The following is a 27,347-nucleotide window of genomic DNA, read 5'->3' on the forward strand; positions in this document are numbered from 1 at the left end:
TGGCCATCGTAGATCATTCTCTAGACCGTGAGCCTGAGGGGGTGCCAGGGAGACCAACTCAGGCCTTCTTGTTCACGCGACAGACACTTGACGGAGCCGTCGCCCCAGCCCCGAGTTCCTTCACAGCAAGATACTGTTTAATTTTGAGAATTGGGAGAACTGGCAAGGGCCACCCGGCCAGTGGCAAAGCTGAGTGGTTCCAAGCATGCAGGACTCCACAGTTCCCACATCCTACTTCACCAGAGACCTGTGAGCCTCTTCTCCCAGAACCACCGGAGCGCCACCCTGTCTGTGGGCCTCTACTCTGTCTCTCATCCGGCTGGAAATGGCAAGCTTCTGTAATCCTGCACCTGTTTCCACGCGCACGCGGGCTTTCACTCTGAGGCAGGTCCTTACACAGGCGTGGTCACATGGTTCACCCCTGGCCAGAGGCTGGACTTCACTAGTCCTCTGTCTCTGGAGGAGGGCAGAACAGTTACCAGCAAATGACTTGACAGCCTGAGGGAGGTGAGGGTAAATTTAAAGCCACGCAAGGAACAACGAGAATCCAAATTCTTCTGCCTCCCCAGGGTTCAGGAAGTGGGAATGAACATTAACTACGCAGATCTTGCTACTTTTTTCAGTGCTAAGGATCAACCCAGAGCCTTGTCCATGCTAGATAAGTGTTCTACTGACACACATCTCGGGGATCCATCCGTCCACTTACTTTTTAGCATAGTGTCTACTTCAATTATATATTCTTCCATTGTGTGATGAAAGTTAAAAATCAAAGCATCAAATCAAGAAATGGCATTAACCAAGAGAAGCTCCCATGCCTGCTCCTTTGTGGTTTTGGTTAAAATGTAAGTCCTAAGCCTGGGGTAGCGGGTGTACACCTTGAATCCCTGAACACAGGAAGCAGAGTCAGGCAGATCTCTGTAAGTCTGAGGCCAGCCTGGACTACACAGAGTTGCGGGACAGTCAGGCTATGTAGAGAGACTGGCTGAAATTAATAATAATAATAATAATAATAATAATAATAATAATAATGTCCTACAGTCTCAGCAGCAACCATTTAAATAGAACCCAACATTTTATTGGTTTTATTGGTTTGATTTTATTGTGCGCCATGTGTATGCAGGCGCTCATGGAAGACAGAAGAGGGCGCTGGACCCTTCTTAAGCTGGTGTTAACGAGTGGTTGTGAGCAGCTCAGGGTGGATTCTAGAAACCAAATCTGGGCTCTCTGAAAAAAGCAGCAAGAACTCTTAACTGCTGAACCATCTCTCCAGGCCCAAAGCGCAACATTTTTAAATAAATCGTCTGAGCTATCATTTGGTTTCTAAGGTGGACAGAAGTGGACCTATTTACAGAATTATTGATTTCTTTGGCCTGGGCTCAGCTGAGCACCAGTTTCGGGTTTGTTTGCCTTTTAGGCGCCCCAGGGGCTTCTGAGCAAGTGCCAGTTTCCCTTAACAGCAGTTGGCTCTTCTCCACTCCCCCACCCCCACCCCCAGGCCTGGCTCTGCTTGCCCTCGGTCTCCTGGTGGGAGATGCAGAAACCAGTCACTGTGGGCCAATTTGTGGTATTTACCTGGAGCACTTGAGAAACTTGGCCAGTCAGGGAATTGACTTAGAGCCTGGTTTGAGAACTATTGATCCACAAAAATCAATATGGCTGTCCAGAGAGTTCTTTGATGAACTCACATTTTAAAGGACCAGGTAAAAGCTGCAAAATCGAGTGCACCGGGAAGGCTCTGTTATTTGTGGTGTCCCAAGCTGGACTCAGGAGGCTGAAGTCACTGACCTGGAAGCCTGGTGGGTAGTCTTAACGGGCAAGAGAGTCAGAAGGGATCCCAGCACTGTCCTGATTCTGTCTTTGCTGCTAAGGAGAGCCCTCTTCTGCGGGAATGGCTGAGCAAGCAATGAAGCATGGAGCCATTCGGCAGATCTCAAGATGCCTGACAACCACGAGCCACATCAATTAACTGATCCCAAACATGGAAGGGTGATAGAGGGTGAGCTAGGCTTGTAAAGTCCAAAACCAGAATAAGTTAATTAGTTGTGGCAAAGTTGAGTCTGATATTGCTGGCACCTGCAGTGGTCATATATATAATCATGAATTATTGGGAAGAAACATATGGAACATTCTCCCACAGGGATGCTTCATTAGAAATAACACTCCATCTCTGTTCCTGTGGACATGATGAAGAACAAGTTCAGTGCAGTATTTGTGGACGGGCTGCTGGACCAGAGTGGGATGAGACGTGGGCAGGGTTGCCAGACAACTAGGGGTGCATGCTGGAGGTTGTTATGGTCCTGGTTATGAGCGGGGTTCCCAGCCTCTGGTGGGTGTGGGCAGTTGCAAGCCCACGGATGGCAGGGATGGCGGTGAACGCAGACAGTGTTTCTAGGCTGCTGGCATAGAAGGGCAGCTCTCTCCTCAGAAGCGCGATGTCACTGTAGTGAACAACTGCACTGTAGTCTAACAGTCTCACTGAGATGTGGGACAATGGGGTGGTAACAGTGGGACGAGTCACGAGAGCCCACAGGCTGGCACTCACCTGTTGTATGACACGCAGGAGCTGCCTGACTGAAGCCCAGTCCCGAGCGTCCCCATTGGTAACAATGCAATACTTCCCACTGTGCAGCGTGACCAGGAAGATAAACGGACACACGTGGAGCATGAGATTGGTCATTAACCCCTCCGTATGACTGTAGATCACCGTGCACCTAATGGGCTTTGCAATGTCAGATGGCTAGCTGGTCCTCGGCCCTGCTCAACATTACACCAATGCTTCAAATGAGACAATGAAGAGTGTGCGCCCGATGATGAAACTGAGCCCGCAAATGACACGGTGGTCCATGTCCTACTCAGAATGGGATGCTACGGACTAGATGCTGTACATCAGAGCCCTTCAGACCAGAACAGAGGTGACATGTCATCACCTGTTACCTGGTTAGAAATTCCCTTCGGAATGAATCCGTCCTCTGAGCAGACATCCAGTGAGCATCTGCTACCTGTCAGGCACAGGCGGGGGGGGGGGGGGGAGGGGGGACAGGACAAAGGCACAGCTCGTGTTGAGGAGTCTAAGGCTCCAAGATGAGATGAACGGAAGAGGCTGTTTTAATACAAAGCTGTGAGTACAACGTTCCCATGTCTGGGGGGTAGGAGGGGGAGGTAGTAGCAGAACAGAGAACACAGAAATTAACCCAATTTGCAGAGGTGGGGGCTGTCAAGAGAGTTCCCAGAGAGGAGGACGCTTGAGCGGAAGCTGAAAGGCTAAGCAGGAGTTGGGAGTGGCAGAAGTCTAGGCGGAAGGAAGAGCGTTTGCAAAGGCACCGTCATGAGGCAGGGCGTGTGCAGCGTGCTATGACCGTTTTCTCAGAAAGGTAAGGGGTGTGAATGGAATATGCTAGAGCAAAGAGACAGGGGCGGAGCACCCAGCCCCGGAACGACACAATCAGATATGGCTGCAGAAAGACAAGAGTGAGCTTGGCAAGAGTTGTGGAGAACAGAGAGGGCACCCCTGACAGGGTGGAAAGACATTCCTGCAAGATAGTGTTGGGGAGAATCGGGAAGGAGGCAGAACTGAGCAGAACTGTGGACGGCCTGGATATTGGCAGCGAGGGAGAGAGGATCCGTGGAATTCTCATTCTCAGCAAAAGAGAAATTGAGGGGGAAAGAAAGTCGGGCCTTCCAGGAGCGGTGATCAAAGATAAATTTGATGTTGCTTTTGTCACGTGGAATTTGGATTATACATCGGACATCCACGTTGAAGAGACAATACAGAAACTCATACAAATAGTCTGAGTTGAAGATAATGGCTCTCAGAGCCACCAACATTATAACATGTGACAGGAAGAGGTGACCCCAGACTGGCTAAGTCAGAAGAGTAGTGAGTAGAGACATGACCCCTGAGGAAGACAAGGTTTGCAAGGACAAAGCCACCACGCAGTAGGCACAGGTTCACATCGCTTAAGTCAGAATAGCTTACGCAAGCAGCTAACTAAATCTACTCATTAGTTTAAGCAGAATGGCTTTTGTTGCAGGTACTGAATCATCTTTAAGAGGCTACAGGCACAGCCAGGAAGAGGTAAGTGTCCATGAGGACATGTGCCCTTCACCATGAAACTGGTATCGGGGGATACCCTGCTACCACCTGGGGGTCAGGTGTTACAGCCTCTGCCAGAATCACCCCAGATGAAGAAACCCCTCAGCCACTGTGTCATGAAGAGCCTCAACAGGATGGTCTTGTTCCACATCACTTAGCTGAAGGTTCACCTTCGGATACCGGGAGTCAACTGGATCCCGGAGTGAGATCCAAGGGAGACTTCTGTGCAGAAGAGTCAGTGAAATAAAGAAGGAGTCCAAAAAAGAAAAAAGTACGAATAATCTTTATTTCTTGGAGACACATTGTAAAAATGTTAGCGGTTAAGAGGAAGGGACCAGAACATGTTTATTCAGATGCGATACACATCCTGGGGATCAGAACACGCCTGTAAACAAGCATTGCGGGGGGGGGGGGGGGCGGGGGGGGAGTTTATAAGTAGGCGGTCTACTCCCCTGTGCAAGTGTGCAGGAGTCCCTCCTCCTCAAGAGACTTTTGTAGAACCAAAAGGGCCAGATTTCAGCAAGAGAAGATGTTAACACATGTCCAAGGGTTTAAAGGGGACCAAATTATAATCACACATATCCCAGTGACACAAAATGAGCTGATTGCACACAGAAGAAAGAGCATCCTGGGACTGCCTATGAAGGGAAAAAGAGGCCTGGCGTACTACTTGAAATGGGGTAAATAAATATTTTGGTATAGGTGTCACCCTGAAAGTCAACATGTTGCTTTGGGGGTTCTACAGAAGAAAGGGGCCACAGGCATCCCTCTGTGCGGCAGGCAGACTGCTTTGGCACAACCTCCAGGAACCTGGCAGGCTCGCATGTGCGCCCTCACTTCACCTTGACTGCACGCTGCTTTGCGAGGAAGTTAAACCTCGAGTGAAATCCAGCCTCAGTCCTGACAGCAGTCACAAGGATGTCTTCTGAAAGCACACTGGTCAGCAGGACCAATCATTAAGGCGTTACAAAGCATGCTTCTATTTGAGAAGTAAATTCTGCCGAAACACGCCAGGCAGCTGGCGATCAGCACGGAGGCTCAAACCCACACCCGCGAACCCATTTCCAGATGCACAATTCCCAGTCTCCCTGCGCTGACGTGCTATCGGATGAGTTCTGTGATCTTCCTCAAGCTTCTGCTACAGAAGGGGCACTACAGTTAGCTGCCTCTATGGGGAACTAGTCTGAATGCACGTTTGCTGCCCAGATGAGAAATGAAATTTTAATAAATCACAGAGTAGAAAGGACCCTGGCGATCACTAAGCTCAGCCCATTTGTTTTCAGGGAGGAAATGACACCAATCAAGGGGGGAATGACCTAGCCGAGGTCACGCAGCAATGGAGACTGGGCCCTGGCACTCTCTAACCCTACGACAGTACTATGTGCCAAGCTGCTCCCCCAAGCTTTCGGTTTGCTGGTTTGCTTCATGGGGTCCCACTGGCTAAACACCAAGATTATCAGGTACACAGCAGGAAGACAGAATCCACTTCAGTTTTAAAATCAGAATACCAAAATGATTCCTGAGCCTTTAGCTACCTTCATTTTATTGAGAATGCAGTCCACAGTAAATCACGGCTACCTACGGCAGTTATCTTCAAATGTTGACCCGGACACTAACAGCACTACTTAGCAACACTTGTGCAAGCACGTCCACGTGATGCTGGGATGTCTCTCAGAGAATGCAATGGCACCACGGTGGTGACTGGAAGTAAAGGCGCTTCGGTTTCTCAGAGTGCAGTCATGAGTTTGTCCCGGTACGTGACACTGTAGGCCCCGCCTAAGTTCCTCTGGTTGTGGTCGTGGACATAGTCCAAGTGGCCGTCATCTCCACTGGCTGAGGCTTTCCAGTGCGGCCTGTCATCCTGATAAGGTGGCCTGTTTTGTTTGCAGATGGGATGGTTACTGGGAGAATGGAAGATAATTCAGAAAGGAGCGAGGCCAACACACGCACAAAGGAAATGGCGGGGGGGGGGGGGAGGGCAAGTGGGGTGCCTGGCACGTGAGTGGCCTAGCGACTTCAGGATTTTAAAAACTCCTGTGTGACCATCTATCAACTCTGATGCTGATAAAAACTGTTTCTAGCCATGGTTTTACAAGGGGGGTGTGGTGGTCAGGTCAGTCCAAGGAAAGCTAGCTGAGGGAAAAGCCTCCTCCAACCGGATGTGCATGGTGACGGTTTGGGATAGCATCTCCCGCAAGCGTGGACCAATCAACTCTCCTCAGGATGCAACTCTAGAGAGTTCTAGCACACAGAGAGCGCTGGGTGCCATCTGGGTTCAGCTACAGATTGTGGTTCTCAGGGGACACTAAAGCCTGGCATCAGCAGGGCCACCTCCAAAGGAAAATGTTGCCTCTGGGTGAAGAGGGGGCTAGGGTATGCGACAGAGGGAAGATGCTGACCAAGTAGGCAATATTAGATAGGCCATCTACCTAAACCACTGCTAACAGGATGCTAGCCCTGCTAAGCCTCAGCTGCCACTCATATCTGAAAGATAAACTACAACTGAACGATGCGAAGATTTACCCTTACCACCCCACTGACCTGCCTTGCCGTAAAATGCTACACGAATATCCAAGTGTTAATAATAATATCAGACCGCACTGCTGAGTTACAAGGCCCCCACGTGTTTGCCTAACTTCCTCAAGGCACATTTGTTTTGCCCCTCAAATCCCCATGCTCCCTCAAGGAGCAAGGCCCATAGCTCCACCTCGGTCAACCTGAATTCACCAACTGTGCTTCTGTAACGGCTGGACACATAAATGCCAATTAACTCTTATAAAAATGCAACTCTTAAGGACCTGTCTGATTCCCAGGGGTCGCCCTGATTCCAAACAGCATGGCAGGTGCCAGGTCCTCACTCACAGGGCAGTGACAGGAGACCCTGATAGCTATGGGGCCAAGTCCCACTTTTTTTTTTTTTTGTAAATTAAGTTTCTCTGGAATACGGTCATACATTCATATGCAAATCCTCACCACTTGTTCTTGTCTTCAATGACCCCAAAGCCAAAAATACAGACTCTCCTTTGCTGAAAAAGTTTAATAACCCACAAGTAGGAGAAAAAGGCCCACTGCCACAAAAACAAACAGTGCCCTCATTCCTAAGGGCTAAACCCTTAAAAAAAAAAAAAGGAACTATAATCTCCAAGCTTTAATCACATTCCAAGAAAATAAAAATGAATTCTCAGAATAAGAAAATGTTAACTTGGAAATCTTAAGCAACATCTCTCATATAAAACCAAACCAAAATATTTGTGGTTAGAATTTTTTTTTAAATCTGTTGTTTCACAAAGGCTGGTCACTTGCTTCCTTTGCTTTGAAAAGCAGGGCTTCTGCCCTGGTCACACCTCCCTGAGGGGTTGTTCCTGCAGCCTTGCAGGGGACAAGCAAACCTCCCAAAGCAGGGTCTCCCAAGCTCCCGAACTCACCTGACATTTGGAGAGTGAGGGCGCCACCGGGGCTGGCTGGGGTGAACGTTAGGATGGTACTGAGGCTGCAAAGGAAACGCCAGACCTGATTACTCCGTGACCTTTGGATTTCAATGGCTGCCGTGTCATCTGCTCTCTCTAGCAATGGCACCCACCTCGGGAGGCAGGGAGGGGGCTGTGAATAGGAAAGCTGTAACCAAGCCCCGGGGGAGGGGAGAGGTGGGGTGGCTGGATCTTTCCCAGGGTGATCTTATTTCTCCCACTAACAAAGGCTGGGGAGGTGGGGGACTGGGACCCAGTGTCTGGCTCACAGAGCACCATCTCCAGAGAAGGGTCTGGGAGGCAAGGTGCCACATCTGACTCAAGAGAAGCTACCCAACATGCTCTGGTCAGACAACACCTCTCTCTCAAGGAAGCAAGTGCCAGGAAGATGGACTGAGTGGCTTCTCTCTTCACACGCCACTTTTGTTGGTTTTGAAATGACGACAGCAGAGTTAGGCGGGCACACAGACAAGGGCTGGAAGGACGGGGTAATGAAAGCAGCAGCGTTGTGGGTGTACAGACGGTACTCTCATCAGGAAGACCTATTGTTCCTATGAGAGACGCACAGAAGAACTGAAGGAAAGAGGGTGGGAAGCTGTTCTTATGATAAGAAAGTAGACCAGCCTTGAAGCAAAGCCCTGATGGGCCTGGCAGGGTAGCCGGCTGCCATTCCACTTCTCACCTGCAGAGGGCAGCAGGCCTGGACACTGTCGGAAGCCAAGAGGCTTCCCAAGGCTAAAGTCGCTGAGGAGCAAATTGGCACTACGCACTCCCCCTCCCCCGACCTGAAAGTCATGCAATCACATCCCCATTAATCTTTTAATTATTTCTTCCCTTCCTCCTCCTTACCCCTGCGCTGTGGTTAATAAGCAGTGGCCTGCTTTCTGTTAGAGAAATTCTGAGCAATTCTGTTCATCTAATTTTCATGGCCCTGAGATGCCCTCCTGCTGCCTATTCCATATTCCAGTGGCCTTTCCTTTCAAAGCGCCTGTCAGCATGCCGAGGCTGCACCCCCCCGAGGACACGGTGTGGGGAGTGGAATCTGTAAGGGGTCTGTCTGCAGGAGAATCTGAGCACTGCGTGGCACAGTCTCCTCAGCTAGGTCTTTTAGGGGATGCTGAAGCCCACTGGGTTTGGGTGATTTTCCCAAAGCCAGCCACTCCTCAGCTCCCTGCACCAAGTCTCCAACGAAGGAGAAAGATTACCCTCCAACTGGACCCTCTAGTCTTTTCTGTTTTTAAACACCCTCAGATTCACCAAAGATGAGGTAGAAACCTCATCCACAGACTTGAAATAAAAGGGAGATTCCAGAATTTTCCTTGGTACATCTCCTTTGGTAATGAATTCACATTCCTATACTCCCAAGTACTTTAATGTTAACTCAGGTGCTCCGTCAACAACAAGGAATATATATGCATCTCTTCGCTTGCCGCAAGAACAGAGGAAAGGGAGCCGAATTTACTGGAATTCCAGGGACAATGCAAAACTGTCCCACCTCAAATGACAAGTATCCTCACTGAGAACATGGCCACCAGTCCTCTGCTGCTGGCTGACTCTGCAGAAGGAGCTAAGGCTGCCGTGTCACCTTCCCAGCAATCCTCCAAAGCATTACGGTGTGACCGGGCCGCTTATCAGGCCACCCTCTTCCGGTCAACTTATATCCAGACTCTGATGGGACAACACAGGGCTGCTAAGACAGGCCGAGTGCAAGGGGCTCCCGGCGACAATGTGGAGGGTTCCACGTGCAGAGCGCCAGCAAATCTGCTGTGAGCAGCACAGCCCTGCTTCACTGTAAGCAGAACTCACTGAGGAGGCAGCAGAGGGCAGGGGTCGATGGCGGGCGGGCTGCCGTACTTTCTTTTCCAACCTCTCTCCTCCATGCACTGGGTACCCAGCAGCAGCTTTTCTCTTCCCCTAACACCCCACCTGACGTCCCTGAACTAGGAGCTGTTGTGAACAAGAAGCCCAAGACCCTAAGGAAGAAGCCGGGGGAGATGACTTTCCTTCCACCAGGTTCAAAGTCCTTTCTACCCTCGTCTCCTCACTCCACATGCTAGTGTGACTTTGTGCACAGAAGTTCTTCAGAAACCATTTGGGAACCTCCTGAGGATAACGAACATGGGCATCTTGGTCTTCACAGAAGTGGTAGCAGGGAAGGGGACACACAGAATGAAATTTCAAATGGCGATGGTTTATGGAACGGCACTGTCACTTGTGATGTTCATAGCCAAACATCGGGCACAGAGACTGGGAGGACAGCGTGCTTCGGGCACTTGCTCAGGACAAGGCTGGTCAACAATATGATGCTGTGGGAGGAGATTAGATCTTTGGGGTCTTCAGGGTCTTCAGAGGGACCCTGGTTAGATCTCCCGAGCAAAGCGACACAGCCTACCTCTTGCCCTGGCCCCGTCTCACCACGTAACCGCTTCCTACATATACACTCCCTGGCTCTTACGTCACAGACCCTTCACCAGAGCTGAGTGGAGGCCAGCACTGTACCTCTGAACCATGAATTAAATGAACTTATTTTACTTTATAAAGAACACAGTACTGGGTATTTAGTCACAGCAGTAAAAGAAACAAAGGCTAATACAGGCCTCTGAGTTAGAAGTCACGAGACATAGGTCTCTCTGCCTTTCGGCAGAAATATATTAGCACCTGGGAATCAAGGCCAGCACCATCCTCCCGGAGACCCCATCTGTCTGTTTGTTAGAACCACCTGAGGAGCGCTGCAGTCTGTGGATGCCAAGGTCCTACTCCCTAAATGTCTATTCCGCTTTTAAAAGGTGAGACTGAAGACAACATTATTCTTTTAATGCTGGCCTCATGGTTTTAAGGGGCAGGGCTGAATCTCACTGGAGCTGGGAGCTTCCAGCTTGCAAGAGAAAAGGAGGAGGGGACTGCTGAGTACCAGTGTACAGCATTGTATGGTACTTTAGCGTGCAGATAAGAGGCAATGGACTCCGGGTGGATGGGCCTGGGTAAGACAGCACTGGCAAGAACCTACAGGCAGCCGCTCTACCGCTGCTGGAAGCTGAACACAGGCTAGTGACAGGAACAGTGGGAAGGGACTGAGAGAGTCAGGACAGGCTGTGGAAGCCCGGAGAGGGTCACCCACAGCAGCTGTGGAGGAGCTGGCTCACTACAGGCTGGGCTACCAAGAGGGCTTTGGCAGTAGCGGGTGGGCAGGTAGGGGGCACGGACCCTGGCTGGTACCGCCGTGAAATAATACAACACTGAACTTGGAAACCGAATGCCCCAGGTCTGGTGTGTGACAAATGGGGTTTAGAAATAAATGATGCCTCCCGGTGTGAGTGGGCTTACCATGGAGGGGTGGGGGAGGACCAACAGAAACAGAACAAAGAAAAATGTGCTGGGTGTGGAGGTACGCGCCTTTGATCCCAGCATGTGAGAGGCAGAGGCAGGAGGATCTCTGTGAGTTAAAGACTGAAACTCACTGCTCTACAGAGAGAGTTCCAGGGCAGTCAAAGCAAACCCTGTCTCAAAAAACAAAAACAAAACCCCAAAACCAAAACAAAGAACAAACAAAACGTGTTGCCTACGAGTTTCTTCAGTACTCTGGTGCCCCAGCAGGCACAGTCAGGCCCAAGAAGGCAAAGGAAGGAGAAGCGGCATTGCCCCCGGATGCCTGCCTCAAGGGCTTGCTAGGCCTCAGCATGCTTTCACAGAAACATGCACTTGAGCGCTGAGAGGCTGTGCCTGACCAACAGAAACATAACTCCATGTCCCTGGCGCCTTCGGGCTAACAAAGTTAAAAACAGGCACTTCACGACTGGGAGGGAGCAGGGTGGGGTGGGGGATTTGACTTTTAGAGTTTTCCGGGAAACAACAAGAACGATGAACCAAAACCTGACAAGCGTATGCTGTTACCACATGCTTCTCATCATACAAACGAAGACACATCAAACCAAGAAACATCTTAGACACAGCATCTCACCTGGTAATTATGGACTTCAGGATTTGTTTTTGAGCTAAAAAGAAAAAGAGAAACATCATTTTTTAAGTAAGGAAGCATTATGATGGATCTATTTCATAGCCCTAGCTAATTCTACAGACTCCCTCCTCCGTTAGGAATGTCTGCACACCGTTTCTTTTCTGGTTACTAGAGCTTGCATGAACGTATATAAGCATATAATCAAGGAAACCACAGACACCAGCTTTCACTCCCAGTTCAAGGCTCCCGGCATAAACACCCCAGTGATACATACGTCACGGTGCGGCCATGACATATTGTGTTTCGTTTCAGTGGTGCGAACCAAGCAGCTTCAGTACCTACTGCAGGCCCTCCCTGGCATGGCTCCGTCGGCTACAGCTCTAGTGATGGTACAGAGCTTCTTACAACTGGAGGAAGAGATAGCAGCTTCCTCGAGACACCTGCCTAGGGACTGTGGTAGGGATCCCATGAGTTTCTGGTACACAGTGACACCATGCCTGATCCGGCCACTGGTGGTGATTGCTCATCCAAGTCAAGCCTCGGCCCTTTACTAATCTATCATAGCAGGGTGATAGGGTCCATGACGCTTCCTACCACCTTAATCCACAGACAAAGGGACAGTTCCTTCAGAGAGGGTCAGCAAACCTACTAAGACTCACTGGCCAGTCGATGGCTGAGCCAGGGTTGATACAACATCTGCTCAGACCCAAAACCTATTTTCTTTCCACCAAATCTAGCTGGCTTTTGGAGGGTCTGTGGAAAAGCTCAGAGCTCAAGTGTGATCTAATTTGATTAGGATCTTAATTAGAACTAGCTTGGCAATATATAAACACATGCATAAATAAGTATGTGTGTGGAATATATATGTATGGATATATGTGTGTATATATATGTATACACATACATACAGAGACAGAGATGGATGGATGGATGGTTGGATGGATGATGAGAGAACATTTGTTACATAAGATGCAAGCTCAGTACCTATCAGAAACCTCAACCCTGGAACAATCACTGGGCAGTCACTGTTACTAGGGTGCCTGGAATCAAGGTTTATTGCTTCTCTAACAAAGCCGGGGTGAGGGGGGGAGGAATCGTTGTTCTGAACCTTACATTGGATCTGCATTGAGTTTTCAGAGAGGACTGGTCGTGAGGTCAGGCGCTAAGCCAGAGGGCTTAGGCTGGATCTCAGCAGCCAGGTAAAGTGCTCCACAAACTGCTGTCTCCCCAGCAGCATCTCTGTGGTTCCCAGCACAACTTCACCCATGGTCCCCACAGCCATTCTGCTCACCGGGGATCCCACAGGCTGCGGAGAGCAAATGAACAGCTGCGAACAGTGGTTATTAGCTCATTTGTTGCTAAAGGGTTTGTTTACTGACACTTGTGTGTGTGGCAATTTTTTATGTTTGTTTTCATGCCCGATATATAATCTCCCCTAGATTCTAAGAGGGAAATGTCACTTTATCAGGGAAATACAAACAAACAAACAAAACAATCATCTCCTAAGAAAGCAGGAGAGACTGTAGCTTACAATCCCCTGAGAATTAAAAGCAGGACCTGACGGGCTGAGAAAGGCCAGCAGTTTTCAGCGTACGACCTGCTGAGACCCTAACTGTCAGAGACCGCCCCACGCTACCCTACCCCGAACAGAGGCCACACCTGCAGTCCTTCAACCACCCAATCTGAGAACATGAACCATACCCCATAGCCCATGCCATAGGAGACAACAGGCAGGCAGCAGTTCAAGAGGGTTCCCCCACCCCTTCCATTAGATACAGAAAGAAGACAGTATCACCAGGCCAGTGTGTGGCTGCAAGCGTGCCCTGGGATGTGAAGCTGCGCTAACTTTGCTCTCCAGAACCTGAGGTTCCTTGAAGGGATTTCAATGCTTTCTGAACTGGGGAGGAAGCCAATGAAGAGGTGGGCCTTAGTCCTTCCCTCCCCACAAGTAGCTCTCTGATTCTGTTTGTTTGCTTTTAAGTCAGGCTTCTTGGGGATGGTGGCAGAGTATAAACATTGCAAGCTAAAACATTTGGGGAGAACGCAGACCTAGCCCAAGCTCCTTGCCTGCAAATGAGAAAAAGGAAACACAGCAGTAGAAGGCCAAGGCTCCAGGATATAAGTGAGAAAGCTGTTAAGGAGAGGGCTCCTGAGGCCTCGGCTGGAGTTCTGGAGGCTAGCCCTGTGTGCTAAGATGAATGTTCACAGCACAGGGCGTCTGTATCCATCTCAATGGCCACCATCACCTTTGCCCCATCATCCCTGAGGTCTCAGCCTGCGGTTCAGAACCAACGATCTACCTACCACCTATTCTCTCCCACAATAGCTGATCCTAGCATGTCATGCTTACAGAGGAAGTGCGATGGTTTCAGAGAGGGGAGAGAAGGTAAGGTAGTAGGTAGGACAGTGGCTCTCACCTGGAGGCCATGCTAACCTTACCAGGGAAGCTTTGCAGACCAAATGCCCAAGTCACAGGTATACAAGTGTTCATTTGGCTCAGGGCTATCCTGCCCAAGGGGGATGTTTCATAGCTCACCAGGTAATTCCAGACACAGGCAGATGAAGCTAGGGAAGAGGCAGCTAATTTGACCCAAGGGTCAAATGTGGCTGACTGGTACTTATGAATAAAGTTTTATTAAATCACAGCCATGCTCATTTGTTTGCATATTGGGCTACAGCTGCTTCAGTGTTGCCACAGCAGCACTGAACAGTTCTGAAAGAGATGTCACAGCCCAGAATTCAAAGTATCTCCTAGCTGCACCCTCACAAGAAGCTTACAAAGTCCCATGAGGAAGACTGCCAGTTGTGTGACACGTGATCCCTCAGAAACTCTTAGAGGTGGCTTCTTTATTTGCTTGCTCGCTTTGATTATCATATGTCCGTGCGCCTGATGCGTGTGCATGCCACTGTGCACGTGTGGGGGTCAGGGGTCAGAGGTCAAAGGACGGCTCTGTGGAGCCATCTTTACATGGGCTTTGGCTACTGACCATAAATTCAGGGCTTGCACGGCAAGCACCTTTACCCACTGAGCCCTCCCTGCGGCCATCCAGTGCGGCTGGTCTCGCGGCATCTGGTGGTCACCGGACAAAGCAGCACCTGTAGCTGAGGAACCTCTGCCCAGCGGCAGGACTTTCAGTCCCCACCCTTGCCTGCCTCACGCTCACCGCACGGGCTGCACGCGTAACTGCCACCTTACCACGGTGACAGCAAACAAAGTACTACGCTACTCAGGAAAAACAAAAAAAAAAAACAAACAACCCAGCTGTTTTGTAACAAGAAAGTCTTGGAACATTCTATTGTGTGCTTTTTGAAAGCTGGGAGGACGGTAGAGCCAGGCAGAAGTAAAAGGGAGAAAAAAGTAATCAGGTGAGTCACTGGGATTTCATTGTATTAAGGAGATCAACACTGCAAACACACGGTAATTAGAAGGGGGAGCTGTGGTGGGGACTCTGGGGGCACTTACCAGAGCTGAGCAGCAATCACTGGGTTGCTTGCTGTAAAGAAAGGATGGGAAGTTAAGCAGAACTTTAAAACATTCGGTACACAACACACAGAGAATGACGGGACACGGTCTTCTCTACCGCGGCACGGTCCTCATCTCAAACCAGGCAGCCCTGAACTCTAGCGACTTCTTTCCTGAGCACTGACATCCCTCCCTCTAACTGATGCTGTTCCTCCCTAGATCTCTAGGCAACTCCAGAGTCGGCTCCCAGGGTGTGCCGGTATGCCGAGAAGGCACCAGGAGGCAACCACACAGCACCCAAAGGCAACCTCAGAACAGTCCTTGCTCCCGAAGAGCTGTGCCCCCTGGGTGGAGATGGAAAAGCAATAGAACCTGATGAAGGATGAAATACCGGCAGACATCTAGGGAAGAACTTGGTGCAGACATTTCTGATGGGGCAGAAGCAGAGCTTGCATAAAAGAGGCTCATATTTATTCAACTATACTTCTTTTCTTTTTGTGTGTTGCTGGGAATCGAACCCACAGCCACGCTACCACTGAGCTATATCTCCAACTCGCCGCACACTTTTCTTCTTCTGAGGGGGCAGAGTTTTATATTGCTCCTGCTGGCCTCAACTACTATATAGCTGAACTTCTTCTGGTCCTCCTGCCTCTACCTCACGAGTGTTGAGATTATCAGTTCATACAGAACTGGGAGAGAAAATCCAGGCTTTCATTTGTGCCAAGCAAGCACTCTGACAACCGAGCCATACCCAGCTCTCCTTTCTTCAAGACGAAAACCACTCAGAGCTTCACTAAGAAGATACCAGGCCTCTAGCTGGAAAATATGTCGGTAAAATAAATGGAGGAAAAAGGATCTAGAGACCAGAAAGGAGGGGATAAGAACCTCGGAGCCAGAAGTCTAAGACAGCCCCAGGCTGTGCAGTGGGGCCTGGCCATATGCTCTACTTCTAGGTCGGCTACAGTAGACATTTCCTCCCCTTATGCTGGCGCACACTTGTGGGGACTGGGTGTTTACTACTATATCAAAATGGTGCTTTTTCTTTAGAAGGTGGGTCCCCAGGTTGGCCTGTCTCTGGACACCTGTGACTCAATGGACAATCTCCCCACCCCACCCCTCACACCCAAGTGTGTTCTGCTAATGGAGACAATGAGCCTGCATGAGTTCTCACCCCTTTGCTGTCCCCGTAGACACTGCCCGATGCTGCCTGCAGTCACCCTCCGTCAGCGGATCACCCTCTCCTGAACACGTTCCCATTCCCTGGCCTTCCTTTTTGTATTTTCTTTTCCAATTATTTAAATATTTTCACTTATTTTATATCCCGAATGCAGCTCCCCCCTCCACCTCTTCCCATTTCCTCTGCCCACCTCCCTTGTTCATTGGTTTCATTTTTTGAGACAGGGCTTCTCTGTGCATCCCTGGCCATCTTGGAACTCACTCTGTGGACCAGGCTGTCCTGGAATTTACAGAGATCCACCTGCTTCTGTCTCCTGAGTGCTGGGATTAAATGTATGCACCACCTCCGCCTGGCTCCCTGATCTTTCTTAAAGCTAAGGCCATATATGGGGGGCTCTTGGCTTTTTTTCTCCACTGAAACGGCTGAGAATGATTTAAGACCTGCTGATTGTCACAATACTGTGCTGTTAACTCATAACATAAGGAAATGGGAGTGGGAGATGAAGGTTACAGATTCTAGAAGGCACAGGTATATAAACAGGGTTCCACAGAGGCCCACTAAATCCTGGCTATGCAATAAAAATGTAAAGAAGTGTCATCACAAGTTTAGGAGGGTGGCAGAGCTGGGTGCGATGTAAAAAAAAAAAAAGGACAAACAATTTAGCGCTAACTGGAGTGTGCCGGATGGAGGACCAATCCATGTAGAAAATTAGCTATACAGAGCTTCGAGCTCAGATGATGAAGCCCAGTTTAAATAGAACTGAGTCGGGAGGGCTCATGTACCACCTGGCACATTCCAGTCTCAGGCCTCACATAGGCAGGAGCCAGTAAGAGACATGAGGTTCAGGGAGTTCTGAGCAAGAGGGGAACACCATAGGGTGGGCATGTCTGGGGAACCTGAACTGTGTCTCTGCAGGCTCTGCATCCATGCTTCTATGGACACAGTTCTGGTTTAGCACGCGCCGTGTCCTCACCAGGAATGGCAAGGCAGTGGAGACAATAAAGGCTGTACCTTCTATGGGCAAAGGTGATAGATACTATTGAGGATCCAACCCTAAAAGAAGTAGAGAGGCACGTTCAAAGGAAGACAGACAAGAAGAGGCAAACGTTCTACCAAGACTTATGACATTCCTTCCCAACAGTTTTTGAACCAGAGCGTAACGGCAGTAAGTCCCTCTCCCAGCCCTACTACACAATGCCAGCAAGGGAGGAACACCGTATAACCTTTGAATGTGGAATGTCGCCGGGATGGGTAACGCTTGCTAGGCCTTCTCTCAAAGGTGCTGGTCCTTCGCAATCTGGAGCCGTGTGTAGCTTGATATTCTGTCCGCCCACTAGGAAGGAAATATTTGATTGCACGTTAATGCCAACACCAGCTCTCGGCATACCACAGCTATTGCAAGTGAATATTTTTATTTTTCAAGCACTTCAGTGTGCATTTCAACTTAGCGTGAACTCGCCGGGTAAAGACATGCGAAGTTTAAAGCTCCTACTTGGAAATACAGTCTCCTTTGCCAAGCCAGGCACAGGGGCAAGAATCTCTTTCTACCAAAAGCTAAAACCTGCAATTTAAGTACCAACCACTAGGTCGCCCAAACCAAATAGGTCTGAGTACTTGGATCACCTGATGAAGAAAACTTTGATTGGACACAGAATAACCTTCCAAGAAACGCCATAGAGACATTTCCCATTTTGCATCTTCTCCAAGGCGGTTGTAGCAGGCCTCTAAACTAAACCTTGGCTTCCCTTGCGATGCGTCAAAGGAAGGGCTTTCCAGACTCGACCACTGTGAAGGCAGCTGCAGCTTCCAGGAGGGGAGCTGTGTTTTTCTGATCCACCCATCACTGCTCCAGCCCAGTTGCTCTTGGCTGGTTTTCCAGACAGAAGGAGCCAAATGCTACTTGCTCCCGATGCCTTCCAGGGGTACCCTCACCTCCCAACTTCCCTTCCTTCTTCATTTCTCCTTAAGGAACATAGGTCACGAAGTCTGAGCCAATCCTTGGAGCATCTCCCCAGCAGGGAAAAGCCTACTTATTTTGGCAATCTCCTCGACTGCCCCCTCCATCCAACTCCAAATCCACATAGATACGGGTGACTGCAATGGTTCTGCGAACCTCTGCACTGCTGACATTCCCATCCCCCACGGGCCTTGTGATGCGACTCTCTTCCCTCAAGGTCCTCAAGGTCCTTTTTCCCCTTCCTTAGAGCATTTAAAAGATACACTCAAACAAAATCTTTTCTTTCAACAGAAACGCACAGCCATTGCCTCGCACGGTGGATACACCTGAAGCGAGCAACCGTTCTAGCATTTCAAACAGAATTCAGGGACATGCCACGTGTGGGCAGAGGTTACGAAACCAAGCAAAGTTCTCGATCATGGAACTGAGATTCTCAGACTCAGGAGTGCATTTGAGATGTGCGTTCCAGGCTGGAGAGATGGCTCTGTGGGCTGCTTTTCCAGGGGACCCAGGTTCAACCTCCTACGCCCACAAAGCAGCTCACAATTGCCTGCCACTCCAGTTTTAGGACATCCGACACCTTCTCCAGCCTCTTCAGACGCCAGGCACTCACACGGTGCACAGACATACTTGCAGGCAAAACACCCATACACAAAATAAATAAAGTTAAAAAAGAAATAAAATTCCCATTCCAAGGTCTGATTGATACACACATGTGCATATTCAGACTCTGATCACAGAGGCTATCTATATATTTTCAGTTTTAAAGATGCCCTCAAGAGTTTTCATGCATTAGTCTAAACTCAAAAGTGAAAGTATGTGAGAATAGGTTTATCTATTCAGGCTCTTTTCATATTTAAATACACAGACAAACACACGTGAGTGTGCGCGCGCGTGCATGCGTGGATGTGCTCTCATCCTTAATCATTACCCAATCCCTTGACACTTTCATGTAAAAGGAAACAGCAATGGTGAGGAATTGAAGCACCAGGGCTGGGAAGATGTCTAGGGAGTGAACTACAGACACAGCATGAAGATCCAAATTCTGATCCCCAGCACCCGCGTCAACAGCAGGGTGTTGTTTTGCGATCTGTAATCCCAGCACTGGGGAGGTGGAGCTAGATAGATCTTTGGAGGTCAGCTGCCTAGCTCAGTCAGTTAGCTCCAGATTCGGTAAGAGGTCTTGTCTCAAAAAATGAGACGGAGAGCAAGTGAGGAAGACACTTAGGTCGCTCTCAGGACTCTCTGAGAACCTGCAAGTGCATACATGTATATACCCACTGGAAGAGATGCAAACACCACACGTAGCACACGCACACAAACGAACAGAAGCACCAAGGCCACTTCTAGCCCACCTGGCAGGCAGAGAGTTTGAGCCTAGCGTCGTTTATAAACCAGGGACACCTGATCTTAACTAGGATTAAGAGTGGGTCAGGAGGAATTCTAGTGTGGCATCAGACAACAGAACCTCCTACCAGGACCCAATGTCCCGTGTCTGCCCCACTCACAGGCAGTCATCACCTCACGTGGCCACTGGATGCTGGCAATAAGGCTGGTTGAGACCAGGGAACAATAGTAGCTTCTTCATGTAGCTCACGCCCACTGCACAGGACAGCACCACTCTAGCTAAAGGTATAGTCCTGGCAATTTTGTTATTACATGTTGAGCACACTTCACTCCCAAATTCAAAACATTTGGGGCCCTAAGCTCACAGATCTGCAATATCAAGTATGAAACGTGCAAAGTTTCAAACTGAGAAAAATATCAGCACCCCAACCGTTCCTGGCTACAAGCATTTCACCCCAAATCAGTTCTGTTTTATCGGTAAAGTAATGGAAGCCGAAAGAGGTTGGGACTGGACTTGCAGTTCTTAACAAGGGGGCAGAGCAAACCACCCGAATGGATGGACACAGGCCCGATGCTACAGTCATACACAGCACAAACGAGCTGTCATTCTCTGAAACACGTGGTCCATGTCATAAAGCAATTGCCAACCTGAACCGGAAGCGGGAACCTAGCCGGATGAAGTCCGATCTGGTGGACTTGCTGTTGCTGGGGGTGCGCAGCCGGAAGAAGGCATGGTGCTCCACGGCACACTTCCACAAGTGCTTGCAGGTGCGCGCACTGTCCAGCCTGAACACGAAGGTGTGCTCCTGCTCGCGTCCCTGAGGGGGGAAGCAAAGGTCCCATGGGGACGCGTGTCATGGGGATGTGGGTGATGGCAGCGAGGAGGACGCCGGGGAGCATGGCCTACCTGGTCGTCATCCTCCACCACTACGAGGGTCAGTTTGCTCTTTTTAAAGTCCATTTTGGTGATCTTTGGCCTGGTCAGAGAGAAAGTGTTTTAAAAAGGACAGTCTACGGCCAAACTGTCTACACATCAAACAGTTTCCGTTCTACTTATAAAAGTTTAGATTGGCTAAGAAAAGAAAATCATCACTCACTCATTTAAATATGATTATCTAGAGATTCAGTGCATTGGCCATACACCCACAATGACAATAGGATGGTGTGATTTTTTTTTTAAAAAGTGAATCTGGGTGTTGCAAATACCCCTCAAAATCATCCAATCACATAGACTTTCCAACACAAAATAGGAAAAGACATTTTTAATATTAGACAAAACTAAATTACCAAAAGAATAAGCCTATTTTGTTAGCTCCTTCAAAGATTAATATGCCTGTCGGGGTCAGTCCAAGAGAATATTCACAGCCATCTCTTCCCTACAAACAAACGAAGTGACAGTCGGTAGAGGGTTCTAACAGGTCGTCACAGAAGAACGCAAAAACAATTTCCTCACCAAAATTTACTTAGTTGGCATACTATGCATTTCTCAGAAACAGTAAAACAAAAGGAGGCAAACACACGGGTTCTTACCCTGACGACGTGCATGTCCACCCCGTACATCTCCAGCCACTTGGCTTTGTTGAGATAAGAGAGTTCCGCCTGGGCAGGGCTCTTTCCCCTTAGGAAACAAAACCAATGAGACATGCGTGAACTGCGACTCACACGCCCTGCAGGGTCTGGAGAGCCTGCTGGGCTGCAGGTCATGCAATCGTTAGAGCCGTGGAGGATGTAAGCTTACAAGGGTGGGAAACCATCTCCAAAAACCCCATGTTAACTGAATAGAAAGACCACAGAATGGTGTTTCTTAGGATAACCGAAGGAAACAAGAGTGTATGCCAGGTAGTGGTGCTACGCACCTTTAACCCCAGCACTCAAGAGGCAGAGGCAGGAGGATCTCTGAGTTCCAGGCCAGCCTGGTTTACACAGTGAATTCCAGGACAGTCAGGGGTACAGAGAAACTCTATCTCAAAAACAAATAACAAAAAAGGAAAAGAAAACAAGAGTGTGCTCTAAGGCAAAGGGAAAGACTTCCTCCTGGCTTTCCTCTGGGAGAACGAAGGCTGTGTGTGAGGGAGTAGGTGGGACACTTTGACTGAACATCTCTGCACCTTTCCCTATCATTTGACGACAACATTCACGCCAAAAATTCTCTAATTTTTGAAGTGTGTGTGTGTGTGTGTGTGTGTGTGTGAGAGAGAGAGAGAGAGAGAGAGAGAGAGAGAGAGAGAGAGAGAATGCGTACATATGCACGCATGCATGTGTGCATGGCTGGCAAACTGCCTTACTGGTCTACGTGAAACAAAAACAAGTATGTTAGATTAGGGTGGTGGCAGCAGGGAAAAACGGAAGTCACCACGCTGACTCTCAGTGTAATGAGCACACTTTTAGACATACAATAACACTGCATGTCACACGGTCTCACCATTTCACCATAGGTGATGGGCCAAGTACGCCTGACCCAGAATGTGAGAGACCAAAAATACATGTGGTTCCCCGCCCCACTCAGACTGTCAAGTACAAGTGAGCTGCTGTGACGGGTAAGGCCCAGCTCTCAACACGGAAGTCAATTATGTCACATTCACCTGGTACATAAAACTGGAAGGTCCTGGAGGTGATTTCATATATATTTAAAAACTGTTCCTATGATTAGACTTCAGCCTGCGCAATAAAGCCTGGTGTGCATTTATCAAATGTATCACCACGCTGCTGTTCAAATGTTTCACATTTTAGATTCAGAATTTGGGCGTTAGGGATGCTTCACCTACATTTCTAAAAGATTTGCTCTAGAACAGTGGTTCTCAATCTGACCCTTGGCGGCGGGGAGGGGGGGGGGGGAGTGGTCACACAGTAGACATCCTGTATATCAGATATTTACATTACAATTCATAACAGTAGCAAAATTACAGTTATGATATAGCAACTAACTAGTGTTATGGTTGAGGTCGCCACAACACGAGAGATTGTCACAGCATTAGGAAGGTTGAGAAGCACTGCTCAGGATGGGTAGGACCTTGTAAGTGTAGCCTTTTATCTGAACCTGGGGTGTCACTGGTAAGGCACAATCAAATCAGACAGAAGCTGTGTGTTTCAGAGACAGAAAATAGCATGGCTTGACCTGTGCACATTTCTCAGAAGAGAGGTGACACGCAGGTCTCTTGGAAACGGGTGTGAAGTCCAGGAGAGAGGTTCCAGCCTGATCACCTACTGAGCACCTCTCTGTGAGACAGGGCACACTGCGCCGAGGACGGTCATGCAACAGGTCTTCAGAAGGCTCAGACGAACACAGAGAGCAAACCAACGAGCAGCTCCGACCTCGAGAGAGGGGCACTGAGGTACCTGTACTCTTTCCATCGCTGGAAGATATCGAATTCCATGGCTTCTGTCTGATTTGGGATGAACCGAAACTCAGACACAAGCTCCGGTGTGTGTTCCGGGAGCTCACACTCCCCCAGCTCCGCTGTGCAGTTTATAAAAGGGAGGAAAAAGAAGACACAGAACACTTCAGGTTAGTGCTGCAACTCAATCCAAAGGCATTCTTTCTGATCAGAAGGTGCAGGTGCCTCTGAGGTAGAGCCCTCTCGTTATCAGCTTCCCTCAGAATCCCTGGTCATTCTACCCCTCCCCCCATATGAGACAAACACACCATCATCTTAGTCATTACTCTCTTTCTCCTCACTGCCTCCCCCACCTAGGGAGGTCTGGCTCACATGTCCCTGGGAAGTGGAAATTTGCAATAAAAGGCGATTGCGGGCCACGAGGATATGCCTGAGAGCATCTTCCGCACAGGGCTCTCCTTAAGCACAGGCCAGAGCAGCACATTAGTGTTTGCAGGGCTGGGAAGGATGGATCAAGATTTTGGTGCATGCAGAATCTAAAGAAGCAGGGAGGGGTGGCGAGCAGGCTGCAGGAGCAACTGCGGCAACTCAGGCAGAACGGAGAAGGGGAGAGGGAGATGGCTGCGCAAAAGAGGGCTAGCAACAGGAAGCTTGCCGGCAAAAAGCCCAATGTGCACCGCATGGTTCTCGCTCTTGCCAAACTGCAAAACAGAGGGCCCAAGGACATGATGGCCCTGTCCTCTAGATCACGAATGAGAAAATCCACTTGAACCCTGCAGATTTCAGAATAAAAGGGAATCCCCTCGTTTCCTCTATAACCTGGTTTCTGTAAGCGTGAGCTTCAGGTTAGCAAGTGGAGATGCCACCTAAGGGCTGTATCACCATGCGGACTTGCATGCCCATCCCAGAACAGCCCAGCCACCACCTGCCATTTCACAAGCCCCTTGGGGCTTGGTGCACTTTCCTGGGAGAGGAAATGATCCCCTCTTTTTTGAGCTTACAGCGCAAAAGCATCATTTAGTAGGCTCGCTGAAGATCCTGGGATCCCGCACCCGGATTTTGTTGATCCTGATATGGACCCAGGCCCAGAATTGAATGTAACTGTGGGTGACCTGTAACTTCTGGTCTCCCACTTTCACAACTGTACCTGATTTTATGTGGGACTGGGGATGGAAATCAGGACTTCATACATGCTGGGCAAGCACTCTACCAGCAGGGTTACATCCCCAACCCATCAAGTTTGTACTTCTAACAAATTCCCACGTGATGCTGACATAGCTTTGCATGGTCTGGAAAGAGATCCCTATGGTATCCCGTGTACCCATAGGCAAACATGACTCAATAGGACCCTGTCGTGGCCCTAATTGTCTGGTTTTGTTTTGTTTTGTTTTGTTTTTGAGACAGGGTTTCTCTGCAGCCTTTGGAGCCTGTCCTGGAACTAGCTCTTGTAGACCAGGCTGGTCCTGAACTCACAGAAATCTGCCTACCTCTACCTCCCAAGTACTGGGATTAAAAGCGTGAGCCACCACCGCCCGGCTGGTGCCCTTAATTGTCAAGATTATGTATGCCAAAAACACAGTGAGAAAGAGGGCAGTGTCCCTTCCAGCCTTTGCTGTGCTTCAGCGGGCCTAAGGAGCACCTGGGACACCAGCGTCTTCCAAGAACATGCAGAAAGAGCTTGGCACTCCAAGAATCTCCCGATTCCTCAGCCAGGCTCTGGCTCCATGGAGGCCATGGAAGGTAAGGGAGAAGGCTCCGGTGTAAGAGAGACTCAACTCCAACCCTGCTGCAGCTATCTGGGTGACCTGGGGCCAATCACGGAGATGCTCCCAGGTCTCTACCTGAGACACGGCCAAAACTCAAACACTGCCGTGCAACAGACGAACTCAAATCCCTTTGACCCTTTCGCTTGGGTTGATTCTCAAATATACCACAAATGCATTCCCCAAAGAGCGCATCCTCCATGGAAGGACAGCAGCTCGACTCAGGGGACACGATTCATTCAAGAGCAACGGTAAGACAGGGCCTAAAGGCTCAACCCCCAGGGGAAACTGCTCTCTATTTTATTCACACTGACTGAGCAAAGCGACTTCTCACAGTGCAGGGCTCCAGGCTGGGCTCCAGAGGAAAGCAGGTGAGACCACGGGGAAGGAATGGTATGTGATAAGCACTTCCCCATGTCCCTCAACAGTCTTCCAAGTATTTATTTGTACCCGACCGTCCTTTAAATTACCCTACAGATAGGGCAGCTTCTCCAGGAAGGGCTCACAGAGGGCTGCTTTCCTCTTCTCTGTGCAGCTTTCACAGCCTCACTAAGCCGGACCAGCGAGGGCAGAGGTGTGCCTCCTCCTCATCACTCAGGACAACAGGACAGGCTTGAAACACTGTGCCAATAGCCTCAGGAGGAAGCTTCTGCGGTGATGAATGGCCCCAGGCCTGACCCGGGTGCTTGGGTGTTTCCCTCTCATTACCACTACCCTGACAGGTCCTTCGGGGCTGCCAAGCCTGATGAGGCCTCCTGCAGCTCAGGAACCAGTGCAGATGAAGGCTACTGTCTGTGCTGGTAAAATCTGCAAGTGGCCGACATGAGGAGCCGGGAGCCTCTGCCACGTCTCCAGTCCCTCCTACAGCATGGCTCTCACAGGAGGCCCTGCTGCATCAGAGGACATGGGGAGAGCAAGCACACAGCTCTGTAGCTCACACAGCTGTCTCTAGATAGCATCACTGTCCCCATCACCACCGGAGCTTTCAAACCGCACCAAGGGTCTCCCCAAAGTTATTCCTCTATTCGTTCTGCACTCACTGAGCATCTGTGAGGAGAGCACTAAGGACTAGAAGTATTCAAGGATGGGAATGCACCCATTATCAGCAAAAGATCTTTACAGGTAGAAATGTGACAACGTCAAAGACCTTTAAAAAGGTAAGGAGGTCCGGGGAGATGCCTCGGCAGATAAAGGTGCTCGCCGCCAAGCCTGGTGATCTGAGTTCTACGAGCCCCAGGGCGCACGTGATGGGGGTAGAGAACCAGCTTCTGCAAGCTGTCCTCTGATCTCTTCGATAGCGCGCTCACTTGCGCACTGCAGACACACTAAATTAAAGCGTAACAATGTACTAGAAAACCACACACATAAATTTCTCTATTATTCTAGCCTGAATTACATTTCTTTAAAAAAAAAAAAACCTAAACTCATTAACAGAAGAGGTAGCTGCTGGTGGGTGGTGGGTAGGGAAATCACGTGCTTTCTAGGGTCTGCCTGACTGCTGTGTTGCCCTACCGGGAGTCTGTGATCATGTGATCTGACCTTGTGACACCTCTCAGATCAGCTTTTCTTAAATTAGTAAAATATGAACTGGTTAGATGGTTCAGCAGATCGAGACATTTGCCACTGAGCCTGACAGTCTGTGCTGGATATCTGGAACCCACAGGTGAAAGGGGAGAACCACTCTCCAAAGTTGTCTAACAAGCTGCCACACTTACGGTCACACACACGCACGCACGCACGCACACACACACACACATGTCATAACCCAGTGAATGCCCTCTGATAAGCACATGCTAATGAAATCTCATCCTCTTAATTAGTGCTGGAGAATTAAGCAAGCGTTTCTCATGCATTTAAAATGAAGATCCGCCAGCACCTCCCACAGACGAACGAACCGTCAGTGTGGACTGTCCTGCAGGCGGACCTCCTGCCACCCAGCTCCCACCTGCATGCTGGTGACTTCAGCCGCTCTTGGCCAAGGTCCACACAGGCCACTTACTCCCCAGGAGTCGCCTTTCCCTGTACCCACTCATTGATGCCACCACCTACCCTCAGCAGCAGCCTGAGTCATCCCCAACTCCTTTCTCACATTAAGCCTCATTAGGGAATCCAGCTCCTGGCACTGCCGTGGCGGCATTCACTGCGTGCACACCCACCTGCCCTGCCCGGCTCTTACTATCTCTGTTCCGGTAACAGCCCTCACCACTCCAGCCCCTGTATTGGCCCCGCTCCAATTCTTTCTTTCCACACAGCCAGTGTGGCCTTTCCAAAAAACCTACCACCAGGGCCTGCCCTCTTAAGAACATGCGAAGAACTGCTGCTGGCCCCACCAAGTTCATAGTCTTTAGGTGGGGCCAAAGGCTGTTTGCCAAGCCAGTTTCTTGAACTTCACACTGTGATTACTATCTCTGTGACTTTATTGTTTGCTTGCTTGCTTTCTGTTTTTTTCTGAGACAGGGCCACAGGTAGCCCAGGTTGGCCTCAAACTTGTACCTAGTAAAGGATGACCTTGAACTTCTGATTCTCCAACCACCTCTCAAGTGCCAGGATAATTGTTCTGCATTTCTGCATTTGGTTTTATGTGGTGTACAAAGTTCAACCAACCTATACGCTGGGCCGGGCAGTGGTGGCACACATCTTTAATCCCAGCACTTGGGAGGCATAGGCAGGCGGATCTCTGTGAGTTCGAGGCCAGCCTGGTCTACAAAAGCTAGTTCCAGACAGGGCTGTTACACAGAGAAATCCTGTCTCGAAAAGCAAACAAACAAACAAAGAAAAACCCAACCAACC

General features: G+C 49.5%; 1 protein-coding gene across 7 annotated transcripts in view; it reads right to left on the reverse strand.

Annotated features, from left to right (window-relative positions):
* The window catches only part of Epb41l4b (erythrocyte membrane protein band 4.1 like 4B), a 149,035-nt gene that overhangs the window by 58,889 nt on the left and 62,799 nt on the right, over positions 1–27,347 (reverse strand). For 5 of the 7 annotated variants that reach the window (XM_041656991.1, XM_041656992.1, XM_041656994.1 and 2 more), the window contains exons 7-15: positions 22,796–22,916; positions 20,990–21,077; positions 20,747–20,835; positions 20,367–20,436; positions 20,108–20,277; positions 17,379–17,488; positions 14,979–15,009; positions 11,519–11,552; positions 7,519–7,583 (exon numbers count right to left, since the gene is read on the reverse strand). In XM_041656991.1, the coding sequence (XP_041512925.1) occupies positions 7,519–7,583; positions 11,519–11,552; positions 14,979–15,009; positions 17,379–17,488; positions 20,108–20,277; positions 20,367–20,436; positions 20,747–20,835; positions 20,990–21,077; positions 22,796–22,916 (778 nt within the window). Of the gene's footprint in view, positions 1–4,361; positions 5,995–7,518; positions 7,584–11,518; positions 11,553–14,978; positions 15,010–17,378; positions 17,489–20,107; positions 20,278–20,366; positions 20,437–20,746; positions 20,836–20,989; positions 21,078–22,795; positions 22,917–27,347 lie in introns of those variants that run through there. The other 2 variants (XM_041656996.1, XM_041656997.1) reach the window with 2 other exon arrangements.

This window comes from Microtus oregoni, unplaced genomic scaffold (assembly GCF_018167655.1).
Source record: "Microtus oregoni isolate MIOR12 unplaced genomic scaffold, Mior012 000008F_ref0000371, whole genome shotgun sequence".
Lineage (NCBI taxonomy): Eukaryota > Metazoa > Chordata > Mammalia > Rodentia > Cricetidae > Microtus > Microtus oregoni.